General features: G+C 48.8%; 1 protein-coding gene across 1 annotated transcript in view; it reads left to right on the top strand.

Annotated features, from left to right (window-relative positions):
- The window catches only part of MGMT (O-6-methylguanine-DNA methyltransferase), a 303,952-nt gene that overhangs the window by 230,432 nt on the left and 47,260 nt on the right, over positions 1-26,260 (top strand). The window contains exon 3 of the mRNA XM_032175115.2: positions 19,363-19,511. Within this exon, the coding sequence (XP_032031006.1) occupies positions 19,363-19,511 (149 nt within the window). The remainder of the gene's footprint in view (positions 1-19,362; positions 19,512-26,260) is intronic.

Raw genomic sequence — 26,260 nt, 5'->3', positions numbered from 1 at the left:
CCCACTTTTTGATGGTGTTGTTTGATTTTTTTCTTGTAAATGTGTTTAAGTTCTTTGTAGATTCTGGATATTAGCCCTTTGTCAGATGGGTCAATTGCAAAAATTTTCTCCCATTCTGTAGGTTGCCTGTTCACTCTGATGGTAGTTTCTTTTGATGTGCAGAAGCTCTTTAGTTTAAGGACTTCATGTCTACAACACCAAAAGCAATGACAACAAAAGCCAAAATTGACAAATGGGATCTAATTAAACTAAAGAACAACGTTTTTATTCCGTATCATCAAGGAGGGAACCCGACACGCCTCTATCCTTTTAAGAGACACAGCGAGCATCAGACCTGAGGGACATCATCATTTCCTTGCAGCTCAGAATGCACTTAAGTGTCATGTAGTGGGTTTTCTGGTTATGGTTTTGTTTTTTTTTTTTTTTTTTTTTTAGAAAATGTGTTCTTTTTTATCCTTTTTTTGTTTGTTTTTGAGACAGGGTCTCACTGTGTCACCCAGGCTGGATGGGTATAGTGGCAAGATCTCAGCTCACTGCAACCTCAGCCTCCTGGGTAGCTGAGACTACAGGTGTGCACCACCACACCCAGCTGATTTTTGTATTTTTTATAGAGATGGGGTTTAGCCATGTTGCCCAGGTTTGTCTCAAATTCCTGGACTCAAGTTGTCCACCTGCCCCAGCCTCCAAAGTGCTGGGATTACAGGTGTGTGCCACTGTGCCAAGCCCAACCCTGTCCTTTGTTTCTTACAATATTCAACAGAGTCAGTCATTTCTAGCTTTCACTTTGTCCCATAAAAATATTTCATTGAAAATTGCAAGCCATGGCGGTTTGCAGTGTTTCTAAGCTGAGGAGTTCAGCTCCACACCTAACAGAGCTCCAGTTTCTGGTTTGATTCTTAGAGATAGGAGTGAGGTTTTTCAATCACGTACATCATAATTAGCAGGAAGGCATTCAGTCTTGAACATGGGGACCAAAAAGAGCTGGAGATAGTAGCTTGAGAGTTGCAAATAGTTATTTTGATTCTGACTTTAATTCTTAAAAATGTTTTTCAAGAAGACAGTGGTGTGATGGAGCAGGTCCTTCGGTTAACACAAGCACACACCCTTTTTCTGTAGTCTTCTAGCTTGTTTTCTTGGTCTATTATGCAGCTCTTATAAAAATATTATGCTCCCAGGCAAAGGGCCATTTCTGTTGGAATTGTTGAGAAGATTCTTGGCTTAACTCTTGATCCAACTCTGATCAGCTTGGCCAAGACTAGATTTGACAAGTTTGCTCTGAATTGCGTCATGCTGCTGTGTGGGGTTTCAAATCGTTGGCTTCCCAGTGCTTTCTGGGCTAGACCAACAAAACAATGCCTGGGAAAAGAGAGATGATAGGCCGTGATAAATCTAAAACTGAGTAATACTGGAATTAACTGGGTTGGCCGTGTAGATGGCAAGATATTAAAATTGAGTCCTTATGTGCCAAAGTCGTAAACTCATTCAGATAGACCCTAGGTCCGTGAATGTTTGTTGTTGAATCCTAGGCTCTGGGTGGAACCAAAAGCTGAAAAACATGAAATTCCCCCTCTGTCCTTTGGATCTTATTCAGTCATTCCCTAGCTATTTCAAGTTTTGATCAAAACAGACATGCAGTAGAAGCCCAATCTAAAACACTGGTAGTTTACATCACATATTTACTTCCATGTGTCTTAAGTGGTTAAGTTGTAGAATTGTCTTTTAGAAAATGGATGAAGAAGTCTAGGAGTACGATAGGCAACAGAATATAGCAAAATAGTTATATTTCGTCAGTTTTAAAGTAAATTCCGAATCATTTTAAGTATATTCAGTAACACCTGTTTGCCCCCACCTTCCTTCATTTGCAGTTTTCACTTATTCACTCATTAATAATTCATCAGTCTTTGCTATTTGTGACATGAGTATGTACAAAAGGCACTGTGGTGTCCATTGCTGTGAGTAATATAGAGATGTCCAAAGGTGTGGGCTTTACTTGTGGAAACCACAGGACCATACCCAGAGCATTTGGAGGTGCCGTATGCTGCTTAAGGGTGGCACATAGACGGGAGGCTGGGCTGCACACATGGTGGTCCCAAGGTGACCCTCTGGCCGCAGGAGAGCTGGAAAGGTCCCAGCCATGGGTGCCATGCACTTGTCTGAGGCCAGGATGGGGAGACCACATTCCAGGTGCAAGGACAGGCGGAGGAAAGTCCCAGGAGTGGGAAGGCCTGGGGGAAAAGGGGAGAAGGTCAGGGGGAGGCAAGTTGGCCAGATGGACTGGAGCTTGGGATTCAGCCAGGACAGAGCCTGAGCCCCAGGCCAGACTGCAGGGCTGTGCCCAGCACTGGACGCAGAGTTTGGATCTGATTCTGAGTATGTGGTGATGACTCGGGGAGGCTTGTGAGCAGGATGGTGACAACCAGGCAGGATTTTAGGAAGGTTTATCTGGTTTGGGCAGGTTCTCTGGATGTGACTGGAGTGTGAAGAGGCCAGTTCAGAGGCTCTGGAGGTTGTTCAGAAGTGGCAACAAAAGGGAATGGAAATGAGAGATGTTGCAAAGCAGAAACCAACTGCTGTGGGGTGCGGGAGAACTTGAAGGCAGCAGTGGGAATGGGAGCTGTGCCCGGCGTGGGGAGAAGGCTGACGTGGATGTTGCCTAAGGAATTGGAGGTGATGACCAGCTTCCAGGTGGCCGTTCTGGATAGGCAGCTGCAAGGGGCAAGAGCCCTAGTGTGGCACAGCTGTGTCTGTCCCCTGCCGGTGCTCAGAAAGTGACACCTAACACTGTCCCAGTCCACACAGAGCCTTGTCTGGTAGTCAGGGTGAGGTGAGTGGAAGCAGGAAGAGGAGCTGGCAACAGGACTTGGGAAAGGCAGAGAGCACAGCAGGCAGCTGCGCCCAGGCGTCAGCCCCGGGGAAGTGTCCTGAAGCAGCGTGTGCACCTGGGCAGCGCAGGCATCGGGAGTAAGAAGAGGGTGTTAGCTCGGGTAACTGGGGCTCCTGAGCAGCCTTTGAGAGGACAGGTTCCTTGGGGCTGTGGGTTTCAAATAACATCATGGAGGAGGGAGCAGAGAGACTTGAAAATAAACGGGGGTGGGGGAGGCACAAAGAAGCCAGGCCTGGCAGTGGCACAGGTGTCAGGGGTTTCATGAAGGAGGGACCCGGGAGTGTGCCTGCCACATGGACACTGGAGCGAAGGTGCACCCTGAGGCAGCCCACAGTGAGGAATTCAAACGCAGGAGCCTGGGCTGGATCCTGCAGGGCCTGAGTTCTCTGTTCCAGGGGCATCTTCATCTGAGGGTTTGGGCTGTCCATGCGCTCTCCTGGTTGAAGGTGTTAGAAGCCAGGTTGGAGAGGCCACCACTCAGGTGCTAAAGTCAAAGCTCTAGATTTTGGTGCCTGCCACTTAGCTGCATGGCCTTGGGAGTTATTTACTCCTCTGCACTTTGGTTTTCTCATTAATCAAACCAGAATCCAGATACTCACCACCTGCCTTGTTATGGGAACTAGACGGGGGTGGTGCACATGGGGCACCGAGCACAGTGCCCAGCACACAGTGGGTGCTCAGGGGATGGCAGCTACCATGATTTTAGTGAGTGAATTATTTGATACCACCCAAATATGTGGTCTGGGGTGATTGTAAGTAGAATTAGCAGAGGAGATGATACAGACTCAGAGTTGAATTAGGGTTTGAAGAAGGGCGTAGGTCTGGAGTGTTACAGGTGGGAGGACCCGCAGAGAGTGGTAAGGAATCAGGAATGACAGGATACACCTGGAGACCCTGAGCAGTGGCTTCCAGGCAGGGAAGAAAAGCTCGGGGCAGTATGAGTCCAGACCAGGGGCTTATCAGGCGCCTTCTATGCAGGGTCAGGTGGTAAAGAATTATCTCAGGCTTAGCAGGCTAGAAGATCTCTGTCATAGCTACTCAGCTCCGTTGCTTTATGAGTAAACAAATGGGTATGGCTGTGTTCCAATAAAACTTTGGTTACAAAAGCAGATGGTGGGCCAAGTTTGGTACGTGGAGGCATGCTGACTATGGACACCTTGAAAGTCCCGTGCGGCAACAGATGTGAGCCGAGTGGCGATGTGGAAGGCCCCATCATCAAGGGATGGGGATGCAAGGGCAGCAAGGAGGTCCTGTGGGTCCGGGTGTGGCATGGGCCCAGCGTGGCCATGGCATCTGGGGCCTCAGCTGCAGGGTTGCAGTGGAAGGAAGGAGAAAGAAGCTCAGAGTGCATTCTGAGGGTCAAACTGGCCTGTAAGTGACAAACTGAGGTCACTTCACATGTACATGGAGGGAGACAGGCTATCTTTGGAGCATTGTCCATGCAAGCCTGCCTGGAGGGAGCCGCCACCCTCAGCTGCAGCCCCAGACCTCGCGATTGCTCTCGTCTGTCGTTCCCAGTGTGGGCAGTGATGCGGCACCACGGTAAGTTCCGTAGAGTGGACGTCACTCGCTGGCAAAGCCCAGCAGGGCAAGGAGTAAGTGTCACCCAGTCTTTATCCAGAAAAATCCAGCAATGTACTTTTAGTGCAGTATTAACACATGGTGGAAAATGGAATTGCCTAGAAGGTTTTAATCTCTGATGGATTATTCTTGTACCTGTACCTGTCTGATGGTCTTGTAAGTCCATGTTAACCAACCTGGGACCACAGGGAAGGGAGGACCAATGCGAATACAAACAAGTAGAGGATTTCCAGGCATCAGTGAGGTCTAGGAGACTTTTCCAAGATGTGTTTTCATTGCAACTAACATTTTTAAAGATGAATATCTCACCATTATAAAGGTCAGTGCCACTTCTGTAATATGAATTTGCAATTGAAAGGTATTTTCTTTTAAGAAGTCCCCTTTTTCAAGTTTCTCAAACTGGAATTTTCTTGAGCATCTAAGAATTCTTTCCTTTCAAAAGATCCCCAGGTTACCCCGGTCTAAGCTAAGAAGGGTTCAGCGTTGGCCGGAAGCATAACTCTAGCTCTCGCAGGCCGTGGGCTGCGGCAGGGCTTGCATGTCCAGGCAGCAGGTGGAGGCTTCTCTTGGTCAGTGTGTCTATGCTCAGGGGGAGGCCTGGCTGGGGAAGCAGGTAGCAGTTTGGGACCAGAGCTTAAAAGAGAAGGAGAGGCCTGGTGTGGTGGCTCAAGCCTATAATCCCAGCACTTTGTGAGGCTGAGTCGAGTGGATCACAAGGTCAGGAGTTTGAGACCAGCCTGACCATGTTGGTGAAACCCCATCTTTACTAAAAATACAAAAATTAGCAGGGTGTGGTGGTGCGCACCTGTAATCCCAGCTACTCAGGAGGCTGAGGCAGGAGAATCACTTGAACCCGAGAGATGGAGGTTGCAGTGAGCTGACATCATGCCACTGCACTGCAGCCTGGGCGACAGAGCAAGATTCCATCTAAAAAAAAAAAAAAAAGTGAGACTCCGAAAGTGATGACAGTTCCCACAGTTCCCATGGGCAGGTGGCTCAGAATGAGGTGGCCTGAGGCCCACAGTCTGTCCTTGGGGACTGGGGGGCCCCCATGTCCAGGCAGCAGGGAGAAGACATGCTGGCTGGCAGGATGGGGTGGCGGAAGCCCAGGGTGTCAGGTGCCACAGAAATAAAGCTGGTCGCCTTAGTTGAATGGCGCCTTGGAGCTCCCAGAAGCTCTTCTCAGGGGGAGGCTCCATGTCTTTCACCTCTGCTCTTCTGAGGTACCAGTTGAAGGGTTGGGGGTGAAATCAAGGCATAGGCTCCTGGCAATACTGCCCCTGGCTCTGGGTTTGCGTGCTGGGGCTTCTTCCTTGTCCTGGCCGTCAGAGAACACCTGGAAATAAATGCTGCATTGTTTTGCCGGAAAATCCTGACACCACCTCCTGCCTTCCCCTGGGAAGGCTGAGACCTGGTCTAGGAGTGGAGCTTACGGTCCACAGACCTGCCTGCCTGCAGCATGACAGCCTCCCAGAGGGCTGTATTGATTTTTGAAGAGGAGGAAAAAGGCATACAAAATTGGACTTGCCAGCCTGCATTGAGTAGAAATGGGTGCTTCCTGAAGGGAATCTTCCTTGGCTAGCTTTGCAGCTAAAATGCTTTCTCCCCTCCCTTCTCAGAACTCTCCAGCCCCCCGTTTGTTTTTGTGAGACTTTTCCCAGCCCCAGTTACTTTTCTTTCCTGCTTTGGAACATAATTGGATTCTTCGCTGGGTAGAGTTTTGCTTGGAAGACCTGAGGGTGTAGCTGAACCAAGTTTGAGCACCCTGGAAGGAAGACAGAAGATGCCGGGAGACCAGCCAGCTCAAAGGAGAAAGGGAGGGGGCAGCATCTGAACTCTGGCCTCCAGCGTGACTTCATCCTTTCAACTGAAAACCCTGAGTTTCAGTGCCAGCAACGATACTTGCTGAAAAAGTACAAATGTTTTCTGCTTCTTGTAATCTACTTCTTGCAAATATTAGTACTCTGGAAAAAAGATTTATTTTAATAATGTGAGTTTTAGATTTCTTTCTGTAGTTAACGTTGTTTTATTACTCTATATCCTTGCCAGAAAGCGTGTTTTAAGAGTTTCAATTCAAAATTAAATATGACCTCAGTGTTTTAAAATACAATTATATTAACTGTCCATTTAATAGTTGCTGAGGATTTTTTTGGCCACTGATGGATAGTCAAGATACTTGTCTGAGATTAAATGCAGTATTCTCAACTCTGCTAACCAGCTAACTTGTTCCAGCTGCAGCAATCAACAGGAAAAACAAGGGCTTTCTATGAAGTGAGCTGGAGAAAGTTGTTCCCGGATAAAATTGCAGTACTATCTTATAAGCTGTGCTTTTCTTTTAAAAACTCCACTGTGTTTGATAATAGGGAACTATCTATTATTTATTTAGAACTGCACAAACCAATTTACAAGACAGGTAATTTAGTGACAGAATTATTTATTAATGAACCCAGTATACAAGTTAATGGGACTGAGCCCTGTGGAGGTCAATCCTCATATAATCCATCGCCTTTTGGAAAGAAAAGCATTGTCTTCCGAACAATTAGTTATGATTGTTAAATTTAAATTACGATATACTCTCTTGCTAAGACAAAAAATAATTTTTTCTGAATTGCATGATGACAGAGTTAGTCTGTAAGCTGTGTGGAGATGAATTGTGTCAATTAGGGGTAGGTACATCTTAGCCCTGTTAGTACCAAAAGTATTATTTCTCATTGCATGGGCTCACAGGAGAAAGCAAGCCTGTTCTTTAATAGAGACAACAAATCAGAAACCGCTGCCTTCCTGGGAGATGGAACAGTCATGCGGGCGAGGAGCTCAGAGGGCAGGCGTGGCTTCCCAAGCTCTGGCACAGCCTGCAGGCCTTATCAGGTGCTATCCTTCTGGAGTACTCGGCCCTTTGCACGTCCGGTGGATAGGGCAGGGGCAGGCTGTTCCATGTGACAGCATGTGGGCTTGTCATGGTTAGGGGTGACCACAGGCTTCCATTTCCCAGGAGTGGCTTTGTCCTTGTGGTCTTACGGTATGTTTCCAGTAGATGAGAAGGCATGCCTACAGCCAGGACCTGCTGGTGTCTGCTGTGTGTCATGGGGGGAGGCAAGGTTTCCTCACTGGGGCCTCTTCACTCCCCCTTTATTAATGACCGCCTGGCTCCTCCCTAAAGGCCCAGAAGCCTAGAGGAGAAATGAGGGTACAGCATAGATGCTTTAGTGTAACGAGTGGAGCTGCTGGAACTCAACAGACTATTGACAGTTACAGCATGAAGGTGGTGCTTGAAGGATTTGCTGCTTTGTTTCATTTTTCTCATTTCATCTCATCATGAAGTCGAGTGCCTTATATCGGGGGTGGGGAATGGAACAGACACAGAGGAGAACCCACCAAGTTCTGTGTCTTCAAACCTGCAGCATTTCCAGGTTCCGACTGCAGAGTCCCATCAAAGTAAGCAAAACTGGAAGTGATGCCCATTTCCTGCGCTCTCACAAACTTTGGTATTCTGCAGTCCACTACAAAATCTGAAAAGGCAGAGAAATGTAGCTTTCACTGTTTAGAAAATCTTTGTGAGTTTTTCTTCCCCCTAGGGAATGGTTTTCAGCAAATTATTCATTGGAAAAATGAAATCTGAAATGTAGGTGTTTTTTCAGTGCACATGCTACGGAGGAGCCTCAGCACCCTTGTGTCTTGTTTACCCATTCGCTCAGTGGGCAGGGATTGAGCACTGGGAATGTGCTGGGTAGGAGCCCAGGGCTGGAGGCAGAGTTGGGACCAGCCCCAGGATGGTGCGTGGCTGTTTGTCCCAGGGCTCACTGGAACAGCCCTCCTGGGCAGCCCCCTGTTGGACTTCTTTATGCAGCCCAGTCCACACCTCACCTGTGCATTCATCAACCATTGAGTGCAGTGCTGTGGCCTGAATCACTCCAGGCCTTGCTTCTGGAGGGTTGACAGCAGGGGACATGGCAGGCCGGGGGGCATTCTGGGACCCAGGCCTCCTGCCTATGTGGAATACTGATGTGTGTTGTGTGGACAGGTCACTGATGTGTTTAAATGTAAATCTGACCTTCCTTTAAGAGCAGTTGGGCAGCTGTCTGGGAGCTTAAGACTCTGTGATGTGGACACCTAGTCTCTCTTTCTGGAAGCTTCTGGAGTGTAACAGAAAGTAGGTTGGATACTCACATTCCCATTGTCTTTGAATAATGGGGCAGTGGGCCTGGATTGTTGTCCTGTGGATTGGGGAAGAGATCACAGAAGTAACCTTAAAGTAAAAGAAAGTAAATCAAAATGCTATTCTATGTAGAATATATGCCATCAAGTGCAGAGCATGTGGGCATGTGGACTTGTCATGATGAGGAGTGACCACTGGCTTCCATTTCAAAGACGAGAGCCGGAGTGCTTCAATTCCACGGAGATGCCGCAGACTAAGGTCTTTGGAGTCCAGCTTTCATTCCATTCCTGGGTCTGTCCTTTATGCGTTTGGCAAGTTGTTATTACATAACCTTGGAACCTCAGTTTCCTACTTTAGAAATAGAGATAATGATACCTCCCCCAAGGGTCTTTGGGAGGAATAAATAGAACAGCTTGTAATGGCATGCCTGGCACGTGTTAGGCACTCAGTAAATAGCAGCTGTGCAGTGTTGTGGAAGAGCTTACCTCGAGCTGTCTTCCTAGAGTGTGTTGATCCTCAGCCATGTTCATGTACCCCTGCCCAAGGTGCCATATTGTGTAATGGAGATGTGACGTCGAGGCGTCATGTCGCCTGGGACTTCTGTAGTCAGCCGCCTTGCCTGTGGCTAACCTTGGCTGTGTTCCTGAGAGAGCGAGGATATGAAATTGCATGACACAAAGTCAGTCATCTTGTGCCCGTCTCATCTACTCTCACTGATGGTTCAGTTCTTCTCTGCCCCTAAATTCTTACATCCCAGAGCAGGCTCTTGGTTGAGATGCAGGTGCTTGTCTCGGGTTTCCTTGGAAAACTCCAGTGGCACCAAGCGGTCAGTAGCCTGTAGCAGCCACCTGCTCTGTCGTCCTCTCTTGTGGACGTGGACATTGACTCTCCGTGTCTGGCCTGTGCAGGAAAGAGTGAGTGAGTCCTCTCTTTCTCTCTCCAGGGCCTGCAGGGGCACCCACCCTCAGCCGGGCAGGGCAAGGCCAGGACAGAAGCTTTGAGGGCATCCGAAGAGGAAACTGCAAGGTGTGCAGTTTGGCCCAGCAGAGAGAGACCAGAATGCAGAGGGTGCTCAGGGCAGGCGGTTGCTGCTCTGGGCTGTGTGCCTCATAGCGTTAGCATGACAGACACCAGCGGTTGACCAGATGCCCCATTTGAAGCCCATGTCCAGGCATGCAGTGTTGATCTCTGTGTATAGATTGATGTGGCTTCTTCTCTAGGGTTGGGGAAGAGAACTGTTGAATAATGCACGGTTGCCTAGCCTCAAAGATCCTTTGAGAAATAGCTACCCCGTGCAAGTTTCAACAATTTGTTTAGACTAATGGAATGACTCTTATTTAAAAGTTTATATCTTTACAGATATACAAACGCTTCATTTCTAAGAAACTAATTTAAGCTGGGAAAGAAGAACGTGCCCTCGTGTGTATGTAAAACGTTAGAAAGCAGCTCTGTTCACTGCTGCGGTGGTGGAAGGCACGTGCAACACAGACATAAGGCTATTTGAACTCTTTATTTGCCACATTTACAATATTAATAATAGCGTTTCTAGAAGTTGTCACATCAAGTAAAAGATCTTCATTCCAGGCTGTCTTTGGGGGCCAAATTGAGACTGGATGCATGCATTTAATAAATTGTAGTCTCACGTAGTCATTTTTGTAAATAATTAGTTTCAGTGAAAGAATAAGTTAGCATATTGTATGCATCTAATGTTGCAAATGTACATACAGCAAACTTTGCTATTAATCAACAGTCAAGCACCGCAAGTGGGGTCTCATACATAATGAATTGTGCTTAAGCCTCATGGGCTTCTTGATAGAAAAATAAAAGAAAACACAAGTGCAGTAAGCTTTTGAATAAAATTTAACTAGATTGCTCTGCATCCTGTAATTGTTTTGGAATCTTTAGGGACCTGATCATTCATCTATAGTTTTGGGGTGTTTTTATCTTCATCTGTCAAATAGTAGAGACTTTTAATGATATGTTAAAATGTTGATAAAATACAGTTTTCCTTTTAATGATTTGAACATTTAGGGGGGGAAAGTAAATAGGCTTTTTAAGGCTTTCTGATCTGCCAAGTATACTCTTTAAGTTGTCTTTTAAAAATATTTTCATTATTTCCTGTATTTTTAAGAATCAATTATTTTTAAAAAGAAAAATATATATAGTTCTTATGGGGAAGAGTTGAAAATTTACATAAAGTGTTCTCTGTATTTTTGGTGGGTGTTTTAAAATACTATAGTAAATACCTTTGTGGTTTTGTTTAGGATCTGACATTAATTTGAGCCCCAAATATTGAGGGCATAGGACGCCGGTTAAAAATCGGTATCCAGTTTTAGCAAGATACCTACGACCACCCAGAAAGTAACTTGGAAGCTAACTTCATTTTAAATGGCCTCTTTCTGCTCTTCACATTATTGACGTTGGTACACGAGCCCGTTGGTGGCCTATGATAGGATCATAAACATAGGATTCATTTTGGGACGGGGTTGAAGGCATGAAGGCAAGGAGTGAGATTTATGTCCATCTTTATTATGAACCACACAGTAAAAGTGCAGTAAAGATTTGCTGACTTGACAGCCAGAGCTCCTCATAGCCCTCCTGCAAGCACTCATGGAACACGGCCTTCTCCAGGAAGACCTCCTGTTTACTTCTGCACTAGGAATGGGCTGTGCTCATCACTCACTTCCCTGTCTTATATGATGTCCTTTTGTACAGAATGCATCTTTAAAATAGACCCCACAACTAAACACATAACAGTCAATCAGTAGACTCACCTGTGATAAGTGGGAGGCCCTCTTGTACCAGAAAGTTTAAAAAAAAATACATTACTCATACCTGTCATTGTTTGTTACATAAACTTAAGTGTATTTTTGATGCTTCGTGCGTGTTTATTCACTTTTTCCTTTCATAGTTGAACACATCTTGTTCTTGAGGTTGCATGAGAAATCAGTAGGGTAGCACATGAATCACTGGGGACAGCCCACAGTGTGTGGTCAGTGCCATCATCATCGTCATTAGCAATGGCAGCTCAAGACCAGCGAGGCCGCGGTTGTGTCTGTCATGAACCCGTTGGTGTGCCATTTGTTTTTTATCTTTGCCACAGTTGCACTGTTGAGATCCATGTTTCCTATACTAACATCAGCACTTTTAATTTTCCCTGTTTCTACTCAGTTTCCTAAAATAACTATAGAATATTCAAATAATTGCATGCGCCTTGTCAAATGTGCATGGTCATAGTGCCCAAACAGTTGCTGGCCACCAGGCAGAGCCACGGAGCAGTCACTGTCATGTTCCTTCACAGCCTCCTCGGGGACTCCATGAAACATCGGGGCCATTGGAAGGCGGAAGTGCTGTTTCTGATGTTGACCTGTATGTTTGACCTTCACCTTCCCTTCCTGCGCAGTCGGCTGTCAACTCCAGAGGAAGGGACAGCCCTGAGTCAGTATTCTCACCACCAACCGCATGCATTTCAGATCCTCAGTAAATGCTTGAATGAAATTAAGCCACTGCATTTGTCTGAAATGTAGAGTCAAAAGGTTTTATTCAGCCTCCTGTTTAAAATAAAATGATCTTTACTGAGAGCAGGTAGCATAGTTTATTTATTTTCTTCAATCTTACCCCTGAAAGAAAACATCTGAGCTTTAGCAGGAAGTTATAATTAAATGCAGGACAAATCCATCAAACACAAGACACTCTGCTAGAGATCTTCTAAATGGGACATAATTGTGCATTTACCAGTGATATTTAGCAAGAGTCTGCATGCAGCGTGGATAATCTTTGGCTGAAGGCATGTTACTACATGAACCCCGGAGTCTGCTGCTCTGCCCTTCAGTCCCGAAGGCTCCCCTTGCCCTCCACACCAGGTTCTGGGAGCCAGAGGAGGTAGGGTGCTTACTAGCTGGGCTTGGAAAATGTTGATCGTCACCTGAACGTCTAAAATGCTGTGTGTGGCGAGGCCACTAAAAGCTTTTCAGGTCCCCACGGGTTTCCGTGCAGCCTCCTTCACAGCCCCGTGGAAGCCTTGCATCCAAGCTCGGCACCTTGACAGATTCCAGAGGAACTCAGAGGAGCACCTGTCTTTGGAACGAACTCTTTCCTTGGGTGACCCTCCAGGGTGGCCAGGTAGCATTCCCAAACGATAAGATGAAAACGTCATCCGTGGAGAGAGGAGGTGTTCGGGTCACAGGAGAGGCAGAGGGTACACAGCACTCCCCATCTGGAGTGTCCCACGGTCAGCCCGATGGTGCCTCAGATGTGAGTAACTTATGAAGAACTCTTGGCCAATTTTCTTACATCAAATAGGATTCAATCCAAGTACATCAAGTGTTAATGTCTCTGGGGAGTAGAATTCATTCAGAAATGGGCATTTAGTGATTCTCTACTGCCAGTGGAATCTTAAGGCACCCAAAAATCTGAATACCCAAATCTCCCAGCTGGCTGGTCGAGTTTTAGAATGTTGAGCACTCTAAACTGGGAAGAGCCTGGAAGCCATGGTACCAGGAACACTCACTCTTCCTGCCTTCTGCTTTCTGCTTTCTTCGTGCCGAGCTAGGCTGAGATCAAGACTCCTGGGGCACTTGCTTCCTCTACCCGTTGCCTGTGGCCAGATGGGATTCCCACACAGTCAAAGGAAGCCCGTGTCCAACAGGGGCCATTTCCCTTAAATTTCTCTCATCGCCCCCAGCTCCGCTGTGCCTCAGGTGGGTCGCTGCTACTCTTCCTTCATGTTCTTGCTAATATCAGTGTCTTGAAAGGAAGCTTCTTGCAGGTAGGGAGGACACTTTTCCCTGGAATAGCTCCTGTGCTCATATGAGTTTGTGCTGGAACATTCTAACCACCTTTCTGTGCTGTGGTTTGGGTTGAAGGGAAGGAGATTTAAATCAAAACAAATCTGCAAGGCAGTTCATCACTGGGACATTGTTTTCCCAACCTGTGGAAGGGGAATGGGTTGGGGCGCTTCCCACAGATGGCAAATCCGGGAGAATATCACTGGGGCCTTCCAGTCTGCTGCAGCCCTGGGAGCTTCTACCCAGGACAGGTCAGTGTCGTCCTGTTTGATTTTAAGGAACCCCTGGCATTGCCAACAGTTGTGTTTTTCTTAAATCCTTGAGCCAGGCCCACATGGCTCTAGCTTTGCTGTGTTAAGGTGCCCGATGCCCTGTTATCACATGTACCCATGCCCAGCAAAGCTGGGCTTCTTGTTCGCCCACCAGCCACCGTCCTCTCGTGCCAAGTCAAAGAAAGTGAAAGGCACCAGTGTCATGATATTTGCCTCGAGACTATTCTGTGGGTGACACGTGATGTCCTGGGAGAAGCCTGGGGGAGGCGCGACTCTGATGGACTCTGAGCGTTTCCCCACCGATGCTGGGAGAGGGTCTTGTCTCCTGCAGGGTTCAAGGGATGGGATAGGAAGGGGCTGAGGTGCCAGGCAAAAGTCTTATCTCCTGCAGGGTTTGAGGGATGGGACAGGAAGGGGCTGAGGACCAGGTGAGGGTCTTGTCTCCTGCACTGGCTCTTGCTGGCATCGTGAACTGGAGTCTGTGGCAGCACCCAGAGCTGCAGGATTTGGGCTTCTGAGCAAAGGTGCTCCCCCGGCGAGGATGGGGCGGACCACAGGGCCGGCATTTCAGTAGTGGGTGAGTTGCAGGGCCCCTGGGGAAGACCGGGTTGTGGGATTTCCATGAGCGTGGGCTACGGAGCCCGTAATTGTTGGTGTTTCAGGGTTTGCCAGCGGGGAAGCCTGAGGAACTCCCCCGTGATAAGCGCCGTCGAGAGAGAGGCTGTCACCCCAGCTCTTCTTCCAGGGCCGAGCGCGGCGGGGATGGAGGAGAGGGCAGGGCAGGAGAATAAATTTCATTTTAATATAGAAATGGAAATTTGTGTCATGGCTTTAAAAATCTGGTTTTATGTGTGTGTTTAATGCCATTCATTTTAAATGTAGTATCATAAATCCTTGCTTCAGAATCAAAGCTGTTTAATTACATTTCACCCATGAATAGTTATCTAATGCCAATAGAGAAAGAGTTAAAAAGGAGAGCTACAGAGTAAATCAGAGGTTGAGATCTTTAGCAGAAGCATAAAAAATCAATTTAAGATGAATTTTACTACTATAAAAATTCTTCAAATATCCTTTTAAGAGTGAGAAATGCTAGGAAAGCCAGCTCACATTTCAATTCCCCCAGCAGCATGAGAGAAGGACGCCCGCGTGGGCAGAGGCTTGGCCTGCCGGAGTGCACCCCGTTTTGCCTGGGGGTGCTGAGGAAGGAATCCTAACTCTGGAGTCTGAGCAGTTGTTGGGGGCACAGAACCCCCCAGCTCTCGTGGTAGAAGGCCCCCTCTCCCACGGCGTACCCTCGCTTCCCTGAGAAACCCCATCTGCGGGGTGTGATGGCCAGCGAGACCCCGCAAGTCCTGAAGACTAACCCTGACCTTGAGGTGCTTGCCTTGCCAACCAGTCCCACATCCCAGTCTTACCCAGGGGCCCTGCAACTCACCCACCACTGACATGGCAGCCCCTGTTCTCCACCCCATCCCCGCCGGGTGAGCACCTTCGTTTCGGAGTCCAAATTCTGCAGCCCCAGGTGCCACCACGGACGCCAGCTCATGACGCCAGCAGAGGCAGTGCAGGAGACAAGACCCTCACCCAGCACCTCAGCCCCTTCCTGTCCCATCCCTCGGACCCTGAAGGAGACGTCAGCTGAGCTCTTGCTGCAGGAGGTGCCAGGCCCAGGTGGCTTGATCAGGGGTCTTGTTTCCCCAGTTGAAGGTGGGGGCACATGGGCCCCATCACACTTGCTCTTCCTGTCTGGGCAGTGGTGGTTGACAGCAGCCAGCTGTGTGTCACTCGGGAGGGAGCTGGGGCTAACCCTCGCTGCACGGCACTTCCACCCCTCTGTTCTGCTGCCTTCCCCGGGGATCAGGACAGCAAAGTACATTACATATTTCCCCATCGTTCTTAGATAGCATCAGTACACTGTTTATTCGGTTAGCAAAGAGCAGAGCAAGAATCGAATGACTGAAGATGTGTCTCTGAAATTGAATAATATTTAAGCCAAGCAGAAGTTCTCCTTTCCATGGCCAGACCTCACTAACGGGGAAGGAAATTGGGCAGTGAGAAGGCAGCACTTCCATCCCCCAAGGAAACTGAGAGAGGCCACTTCGTTGCCCTGCTTGGCAGGCCCATTCTCTGCCTGCAGAGTGAGCCCGGCTTCCCCCAGGGCCTCTTTGTGACGGGACTGACAAGGGTTTCCAGGCAGTGGCTTGGGCCGTGGAGACCTCAACCTGTGTCTTGAGGGTACTGGGCTGAATGAGGGCACTGTCTGCGTGAGTTCCCTCGGGCAGGGATCTGGGTAAGGCGGCAGCTTGGAGAAGGCCGGGGCCTGTTCTGTCTGGCCACAGTGTCCATGGGGTCTGCCAACTCTAGCCGGCTCTGCTGGGCTTGGTTCTCAGGCCCAACTGCTGATCTCAGTTGTCCATGGCTGTCGGTCATGCTAGTGAGCTTCCTTCTTTTTCCCTTCATTCTCTGGCTCATTCCTTAAAGCCGTCAGGATTTGTGTGCTTGGAAACCTCTGACCACCCTCCTGCTCCACCATGAAAAACAGTGTTTGGGGGCCCCTGTGTGCATCTCACCCAAAAAGATCCGTATTTAGAAAGACCCGAGGATCTCAGCAGAGACTTTTACACCCACAAAATGCTCCAGCCCGGAGACCCAGCCTCCAGCACGGGACAGCGTGTGAGACTGGCCCAAGGTCTTCCATCGCCACCCCTGCTGTCGGATGACATGCACATTTCTGCACCTGCAGGACCTCAAAGCGAAGCAACCCTGGACACACCCTTCACTGGGTCTCTTTCCCCCACATCTCCCCCAGCAATGGAAGGCAAGCACGGCTCCACATGAAAATAACAACACGGGTGCAGTTCTGCGCCTCTCCTTAGCTTCTCCCTGCTGCCCCATGGGCTTGGCCATGGTGTCACCACGCACTGTAGCTGTCGCAGATGCAGGCCCACGGCCGTGTGTGCCCCTGGGCATGTCTGCTGTCTTCTGGGGAAATGGAAACGCCACCACAGGCATTTACTCAGGCAGAAGCTCCGGAACTTTAGATCCCAGCTTTGCCGTGTTTGTCTCTTGTTAAAATGTGAGTATCCCAGATGGAATGCAAAAGAAGTTTCTGCTGCTGAGGCCCTGGTTTCTTTTCTGAATGGAAGTGCCAGGGTATTTCCGCCCACAGGACACTTTAAGCCAAAGTAATTTGTATCATCTTTAATACAAACCCAATACACGAAAGGCTGTGTTTGTTTAACTAGACGTGTAAGCTATAGTTATCTTTATTTCCGCTTTAACTGCATAAGAGAGTAAACCTGTTTAACTATAAGGAAGGTGTTCGGCTTCCTTTTATCTCTTGCCTCATTATGTACTTTTGACTTTATTCAGATTTGTACAAGCGTGGTTTTTACCTCACAGGAAAAGCGAGAACTAATTGCTCCAGAGATCGTCTGAGCTCTTCGTGTGAAGGTGTTTTAAGAAGTTCTGACTACCTCTCCTTTTCTAAAACAGCCTCCAATTCTGTGATACAACGTGAAATGCTGGTCATTTGCAGCTCCAGGGCTGTGGTCCTCCTGGACGCCAGTAGTAGCAACAGGCCCCATCCACACAGGGCTGGGGAGACAGGTCCGCTTCTGCACGGGGCCGGGGAGACAGGCCCTCCTTCGTACAAGGCCCAAGGAGACCGGCAGAATCCACACGGGGCCAGGGCAACAGCCCCATCCACACAGGGCCGGGCTGACAGGCCGAATCCACACAGGGCTGGGGTTGGAGCTGAGAGTCATCCCTGACCCCAGCTTCGTGGTCCTCCTCCAGCTCTTCCCTACACGATTGCCATGTTCTTGCTGCTGCAGCCCTGCTTCAGGGCAGCTGCAGTGCCTTCTGCCTCTGGCCAGGGTCCCCCAGCCCCCACCACTCACACTGGGCCCCACTCATAGGACAAAGTGCCCTTCCTGCCCTGACACGCGCAGCCCTCGCCCACCTTTCTGTGAGTCTCAGTCCCCGAGGCCTTCACTCTGCGTCTGTGTTCACACTGTCTGTCCTACGCCCAGGATGGCTCTGTTGCCTCCTCTCCACGGACCGGCCGTGCATCCCTTGTGTGGACGGAGTCAGCACAGTGCTCCTGGCTGCATCAGTCGCCTGTGTTGGGCCACATGTCCAGGCAAGTGCAGCCGTCATTGGGACCCTCCCAGAGCAGCATGCGTATGTCGAGGAGAAACATTCTGTAGATCTCAGCGCACGCCCCCCGAGGCAGCCCAGGAAGGAAGGGTGGAGGGCCCGCGGGAGCTGTGCGTCCACAGCATCCACAATGCGGTGATGATTCCCACCTTTTCACAGAAGCCTGAGGAGCAGCACTGTCTGCAAAAGGAAACTAGAAAACTTCCGTGCTCCAAGCCTGGGAAGTCCTGGGGAAGCATGCCATTTGTCTGGGGCCTTGAGAGGCAGGGAAGGAAGGAAGGGAGTCACCTGAAAAAATCGGACCCAGGGTCAGGGCTTCCCATGGGGGTCCACAGCACTTGAAATCACAACGGGATGTGTCATGCACTCCACGGCCCCAGGTGGCAGCGGGAGACCTCCCCTTCGGGGCCATGTCCTCAGTCCGTGGAACACAGCCCCAGAAAATCCACCCCTGCTGGAGATGGGGAATCCTTTCCATGAGGGGCCACCAGGTCGAAGCCACAGAAGAATGAACACCCCAAACAGAAGCAGCCACAAAACAGTCTGAAGCGACTCCCAGAGGTACAGGTTCAAGCTGCAGGAGATCAAAGGGAGGAGAGTGGCCAGAAAGAACCAAGAGGGCCACGCGGTAGCTCATGCCTTTAATCCCAGCAGTTTGGGAGGCCCAGGCGGGCGGATCACCCGAGGTCGGGAGTTCGAGACCAGCCTGGCCAATGTGATGAAACCAACATGGAGAAACCCCGTCTCTACTAAAAATACAAAAACTTAGCTGGCCGTGGTGGCAGGCGCCTGTAATCCCAGCTACTAGGAAGGCTGAGGCAAAAGAATCACTTGAACCCGGGATGTGGAGGCTGCAGTGAGCCGAGATCGAGCCATTGCACTCCAGCCTTGGCAACAAGAGCAAAACTCTGTCTCAAAACAAACAAACACCAGGAAGGTTTGACAAAGAACCAAGTAGACACAGGTACACGAGGCACAGGGCTGCCCCCGAGAGGACAGACTCGCCGATGAAGGAAACACAGAGTAGACCCTCTGGAGCCTGGGAATCAGAGGACTGAAAGTCAACCCTGAGGAATCCCCTGAACACAGCACACAGCCACGGAGGAGGCAGGACACGTGGATGTGGCCTTGCGTTGTTGGAGTCGGGGTGGGGTGGGCTGTGTGGTGCAGTCTAATGACTGTCGATATTTCTGGAAACTGTTTTCGATAGTGAGTGCTTGATTTAGGTGCAGCCGTGCCATCTAAGTCTTACAAAGGGACACTGTCACTTGGGTTGCCTTGCGCTGTGATGCAGACCCTCAGAGCGCACATCCTGGGAGGCCTGAAGGTGGAGAGTGGGTACGGGGCCTCGGTGCGTCCTTGCCTCTCCGGTCCCCCTTTCTGCCGCACAGCTAGTTGAGACACGTGTGCCCGTGAAGCAGCCACAGGTGTTTGCCCGTTTAGATGCAGTAGGTGTTTCCTTTTCCGATGTGTGGAGGCAGGGCCCAGAGGTTTACTAAGCCCCTGTTCTCACTTTTGCAGTGCTATGGAGGTCCCAGCCCCTACTGCAGTTCTTGGAGGTCCGGAGCCCCTGATGCAGTGCGCAGCCTGGCTGAATGCCTATTTCCACCAGCCTGAGGCTATTGAAGAGTTCCCCGTGCCGGCTCTTCACCATCCCGTTTTCCAGCAAGGTCAGTAACTAAGCCATCTGCAGTGTTTCCTTTGGGGAGCTTGACTTATTAACGATCGCTGACATCACCGTTCATTTTATTGAGTATACCAACTTGGTATTTTTACATCAGCTGAACAGAGACAGCGTTTGGCTGAGCTGGAGGGACAGGGGTTCGCCGCCTCCACCCACTCCAACGCTTGTGTTAGTTTTGGCACAGGGTCGCATAATTCTTGGCAAAGGCAATAAAAATGATGCATGCAGATCGACTCTTGACTCTCGCTGGCTGAAAGGTTTAAATAGGAACACATCTGAATGGCAGTAAATTTTTCAATAAGCTTATTGTGAACTTCAACTATCTGCTTGCCAACAGCACAGAAAACGAGACTTGTGCGTGGACATTTAGCTATTTCCATACACTCTGTCGGTGACACTTACATCATAGCAGGTAGCAGCGTTGGAGCTTCTCAGATAATTTTACATTTAATTTCTCAAATGTACCAGAGTTAGATATATTCTTTCTTAAGAGATAGCTTGAGAATTTACCTGTATGTAGCCTGCTTAAGGCTTGTGATAACCTAAAACATTTCCCAGACATTTCTTTTAAAGCTTGTGTTTGGCTCTGCTCAATACAGAAATTAATTACAGCAACTAAAATCATTCCAGACACATGCCAGAAATTTATTTTGCATAGTGAGTTTTTCATAATCACTTTTGTGTATAAATGAACACATATTCATATGTGATGTATATATGGAGTTGTACACTTATATATCCTTAAAGGGGGAAAATTACCTTGAGATTTTAGATGTGAATTTAAAGCAATTTTGAATTTCACATCGGATTTGCTGGGTAAGCTTAACAGTATTCTAACTGCTGCGGTGCTTCTCAGCACAAAACAAACTTGAAAATGGAGAGAAGTTTTCGGGGGAAGCAGGTAAAGAAACCCCTGAAGGTTGGGCTAATACCTGAGTTCCCTAAACAAGTCAGACAGGCGAACAGATGAAGTCATGAGCACGTTTTGTGCATAAGGAACTGAAACTGTGCAGCTATAATGAACCAGGCGCCTTGCTGTCCTCTGAGTCATATAGAACTGTCTCCAGAAGGGTTCAGTGGGGATCTCTAGGATGGGCGGGTAGGAAGCTAGAGTGGGTGAGCCTTTACATGGAACCACAAACGTCCAAGAAACCTCTCATCATCTGTGCCCACCAATGGGCCGCTGCCAGGACAAAGGCACTACCAAAGCCTCCTGAGCTGCCGCCAGCTAGGGGCCCACCTCTCCCCAGCACCACAAGCCAGTGAGCCAATTAGACGGTGTGGGGGACCTTGCTTACTGTGCACCTGACGGGCCGGGCACCGGGCAGGATGTTGCTGAATGGCCGAAGGAAGTCAGAGATTGGTTTTGTTTATTAAAGTTGGGGCTTGGGGATCTTAGAGTGGTGAACTCTTGTCTATACGATCTCTGTTTGGGGTTCGCCTGCCAGGAGGAGCAGGGCTGAAGAGCTGCCCAGCAGGCTTTTTTTCTCTTTAAGCCTGTCAAATACGTGAGTTGAAATGTAAGGTCTCCAGACAGAAAAGTTCTTTTATAAAACCAGGGCAGGAGGTATCTGCATAATCGTATGGCGGCTGGGAGAACGAGCCTGCAAACCCCTGAAGTTTACCTAAGGTTTGTTGTGCAACTTCATGAAAAACGTAGAGGCAAAAGTTCCGTGAAAATCGTTAGTTTTCTCCAAGTCATATGGTGGTCCTGGCCATGGAGCTAGACCCTGCTGGCCTGGTCTCACCAGACAGGCCAGGAAGAACAGGAGGAGGAGGCCTCTGCAGCTGCTGACAGGAACTCCAGGCCAGCAAGGAGGGTGGCACTAGAAATAATCAGACACTCTCCAAACCACCCCTGCAAGCACTGAACCCCCGCTGAGCCTTTTCCCCCTCACTTCTGCCCATGGCAGTGTTTGCTGCTCCTAGAGCCGAGGACAGGCGGGCCCCTGGGGCTCCTCAGTCAATTCCCTAGTGCTTAAGCAGAGTTGGGATTGGCCACACCTACCCCTGCCTCCCTGGCTTTCAGCCTACACCAGGCCAGGCTGCTTCCTGGGCTGGCAGGTCATAATAGGTCTTGGTGACCAGGAAGACCTCAGAGTAGCCGCTAGGATACTGGTAAAGGCTATCTGGCCCCCCCATGGCCCTGCCCCTTTTGGAAAGCCCTACAGTGCGGGTAGATACCTCTAGCTGGGACGAGGTCCACTCCAGCAAAGTTTTGGGGTGGGAGTGCGACAGCCTCTCACATCCTTCTCTCTTGGTGTTCTAGGAACTCTGAGGCTGGCTGCAGACCCAGGGTGCTGCACTGAGGGCCTTCTCTCGAGGGTGGGGGCTGGAGTCCCCTGGGCCAGGCCTGCCTGCAGTTGGTTAGTGGTTGCTGTGGGGGCTGGGATTCCCCACCACAGCATGTGCAAGCCAGGTTTTTAACATTTAGCTCAATCGTTTAGTCCTGGGCAGGGGCCAGGTATATGGATTTTACTGTTTGAAGAAGGGGAGGTGGATGGTGGATGGTTGCTAACAGGGAGTTAATTGGTTCTCCCAGATGTGGAGACGCCCCTTTCTGTCTGGCATGAGTTTGGTTTGCTCTCTGTCCAGGTTGTATCTCAACGTCAGTGAAATCAACAGTGAGTGGGTAGGTCTTTTAGAGGAAAAGTCTTTTGACATCTCAGAGCTGCCTGGAAGCTGTGGAGTAACAGAAATCAACCTGCTTTGCAGACTGAGAGGAGTGGGTCCATTGTAATGTGGAATGAATGTTTCCTGGACCAATTCCCTTTTCTGTGCATTTTAATTTTGTATATGTTTAACATACTGTTGCATATCATTTTTCACCATAGTCTCACTTCTGAGATTGAGACCAGGTTTATCTATTTCAACCTGGTTTATATATGTCAACATTTTAAAAAACGTGATTGTATGTGAGCCCACCCTTGAGTTCCAGCACATTGACCCTTTCTTTCTGAAGGCCTGGCTGGTAAAACTTCTGACTGCACAGTACCAAGCCCTCATCCCTTCCTCAGGCCTGTCCTGCTGCTGAAAGACCCTCTCTCCTGCACACCGCCTCTTCGCAGTACCACCTCGCCTTCCAGGATTCCTCTCTGCAATGAACATGCTGTTTGTGATTTGCTTTTTAAGGCTAACCACAAAAATATGCGTTACTTTGAACCATATGAAATTGCTATTTTTTAGGTTAAAACTTATCAAATACTAGAAATTTCAGATGGTTCAACTTCTTGTCTTGGGGTATTTCCAAAGACAGGTTAGTAACTAGGTAGCTGTTGGAGTATTTCTGCCAAGGGACAGTGAAGCTGCCTTTCCCGACCAGGTGTCTGGAGGTCCCCGGGGCTGCCTCATTGTGGGGCTGGGACAGGTGGGATTTCCCAGTGCGAGGGCGCTGAGGCTCTGGAAGGAAGCCTCATTGTTCTGCTGAAGGGATTAAGAGGAAAGCTGAGCTGTCCAGTGAAGCATATTCTAATTTCTCGTTCAAGTGTTGTTTTAGTCAGGTCATTTCCTAAAATAAAATTAGTCAAAGTTTTCTTGGTTTTGGGTTTTTTGGCTTTTTTGGTTTGCTATTCTGGTTTTTTTAAAGTGTCAACAAAATCCGTTTTCTAGCTACTGTGTGACCGAGGCCTAGCATCTTGTCATGCGGCGTAGCTTTTTAAGGAGGTAATTTTTTCCCGTAAGCCTCTTGCAAGGGTCAGCTTTGTATTTATTTCCAATTCATTTTTCCTCAAGAAATACTTATTTAATGAAGCCATTATTTCTGAAATACATTTTTACTTTTTTCTTTTATGATGAAATATCATTTAAACTTTTCTCTGAACCCTCTCTGATTTCTTAGTGTTTATTTATGAAAATGTCTAGCTTCTTTATATAATGTGCCTCCTGGAGAAGCTGTAGAGGTCAGCGGTCAATGCAGCTACAACAAGAAATCCTTTCTACCCTAGTTTGCCGAAAGCGGCTTTTTACAGTGAGTTCAAGAAAAGCAGACCTACGGAAAGCAAGGATGGACTTTCAGATACAGAACCAATCTGGGCACGTCCTCAGGTCCCTGAGCCCTCCCACCCACGGAGACCCTGCCAGCAGGTGTGGCTGACCCTAGGCTGCTGAGGGAGGGCCTGATACCCGGGCCTTTCTGCTCCTGCCAAGGGGGGACCAGGCCTTGGGGCTGCCCATGCAAGACTGTGGGAAGCCTAGCTGGGACCCCAGCCTTCTCACAGTTGAAGGCGTTCAACGGACGAGTTCTGAGTTTTCTTTGTAAAGTGACTGTGATGTTCCCTTTTAAATGAAATATTTAACACTTTAATAATTCCTTCATCACAGCTATTGGCTTATAGCTATGAAATCCAGTTGCATGACAGCAGTAAAATCTCCATTTTTTAACACCTGCTGGTAGAAGTAAGTTTTTGTAACTTCTGTTACAGAGCCTCAGAAAGGATTCATATTTTTGTATTTTTCTGTCTCCATCGAATTCCTCGTTTCAAAAGGGCCTCTAACAAAAGCCCTGCCCCAGAGTTAAGGGAAAGGGCCTTCAGGGTGAATTCATTAAGGTTCCCACCGTGTCCTGGAAGACAGGCCCTCTTTGCTGGTGCTTCCAGTGGAGACCGCGTGGGTCCTGGAAGGCGCATGTCCTGGGAGAGGATGACGAGGGAGGAGAGGAGAATAGAGCAGCATCATTACTTAGGTCCTCACCAGAGCCAGCCCTTTAAGATTAGAAATCCTTCTTGAAGAGCCAAGCCAAGGTTCATCCAGCACCCCCACAACCCCATCCTGCTGCCTACTCACCTACTCCAGGAAAGAGCCCACCCCGATGGGTGCCCAAGTAGGCGGCCTCCCCTGGAAAGAGGCACTTTGGCACTCCTCACCCAGAGGTCCTAGGGCCCATTTGGGTGTTCTTAAAATGTGCCTTATAAGTCGTGATCCAGCCTGAGTTTTTCTACAGAGGCGCTGCAGCCAAGAGGGGATGTTTTTCTCGTAGCTTCCACATAGATCACGGCAGCATGCAGGCTTTGTCCTTTCAGCACTTTGTACCGATATTTTCCCTGAACTTAAAAAAAAATTACCAATTGAAAGAGAAGAGAATAGCTAAAATAGGAGATGCATTTGCAGCCACCTCTGGGCAGCCACCGCTGTTCCCCTTGATTTTAAACGAGGGCTCATAAATATTGTTGACCTTGCTGACATATTACCTGGTGGAGCTGGAAGGTTTGTAAACCTTCTTCCGATGCCCGTTTATTGATTAGAACAAGCTAACAACACTGCACTTAAGTGGAAAAAACAGCTGGTAAAAATGTAATTCGTTCAGCCTTAGAGCTGCTGTGCTCCTTTTCTGTACAGCAAATGTGGAAACCAAGATCTGTGGCCTTCTGGAACCTTCACCAGGAAAGGTGAAAAGAAGAAGAGCCCATCCACAGCTGAGAGTGGATGGCAGGCCCACAGATTTCCAGGCGGCCAGTAGGATTGTCCGATGTCTGGAATGAGTACCGGGGCCGCCACCAGGAACACTTGTCATTTCTACCACCAAGAGGAAAACCCATTGCATTTCTGTGCTTCAGAAACTTGACACAAAGAGAAAAGCTGGACGGTTTAAAAGTAAAAATAGGGCAGGGATCAGTGAAAGTGCAGGATGTGTGTGAAACAAGGGTGGAGTGAGCGCTGGCGGGGATGGAGGTGGTGAGGGGTCTTCTGCACTGGGGACATTTACTTATACCAGCCCTGCCCCCAAGAACCCATCCCCTGTGGGTCCAGAAGACCAGATCCCCGCCAATGTCCTCCCCTTTCAGAGCTGTCTGGAGGAGCATGCCACTAGTTCCCAGGGTCTCATCTGCCGGCACACGGCCTGGCTTTCATGGGAAGTCCCCATTGATGCGGTTCCCTTCCCAGTGAGTGGGCTCCCGTCACCCGTCCTGGCTCATTTGAATACCTGCATCACCTCCAGCCCCTCAGCAGAACAAGAATGTCAGATAATCCAGAATGCTGTTGAGAGCTGCTCCAGGTTGGGGGCTCGCAGCCCCAGCATCCAAAAGCCTCATTTCAGTAGGGCATGCCCGCAGAGCCCCTAGGCGCCCTGAGCTCTCCTGGTTTGTCCGGGCTGTGCCTGCCCGGGCTGGCCCCGTGGACTGCCTGGCCAGGCCAGCCCAGTAACAGCGGAGCACGGCACTCTCAGCTCCTGAGCTTGGCTGACGAGCTGTAGTCTGGCATATTGGTGAATTTCACAGGCCAAAGAACCTGAGGTTCAGATTGTGTCTTAGTTCCTTGTTTCATATTTTATTATGCAGTTTCCTACCTAGCAATTGTCGTGAGTACTTTCTTGCTCTTTATACCATGAACAACATTTTGGGCTAGGGGAGAGTTTTTAAAGTTTCAACGATGATTCATTCAAGCACTTCCCTTTTTCAAGTTACTCATATCTCAGTTCATTCAATGGGGTTGGGGGAGTATATATCAGAATCCTCTAGAAATTTCATTTATAATATTCAACCTACAAATTTTTATACTTCTTACCCCTCCTCAAGATACACTAAAACCTTAGCATGGGGACACACACACACATACCCTGTTTCTGAGAATTATTGTTCTAAAGGAATTTATCAAAATGGATGTAACTCTTATAAATGCTTTTGCTGTGTGCTTTACCCTCTACTAAGCCTAACGTTCCTAATTTAATAGCTATTTTTGTTTGAGACTTAAAAACTGTGCATGTTGAAGGAATGTTTTGCTGTTGAGGAAATGCCAGCC

The sequence above is a fragment of the Hylobates moloch genome, unplaced genomic scaffold, assembly GCF_009828535.3.
Source record: "Hylobates moloch isolate HMO894 unplaced genomic scaffold, HMol_V3 SCAFFOLD_3, whole genome shotgun sequence".
Taxonomy (NCBI): Eukaryota; Metazoa; Chordata; class Mammalia; order Primates; family Hylobatidae; genus Hylobates; species Hylobates moloch.
Note: the sequence above shows the minus strand (reverse complement) of the source record. Positions and strands in the feature narration are given on the sequence as shown.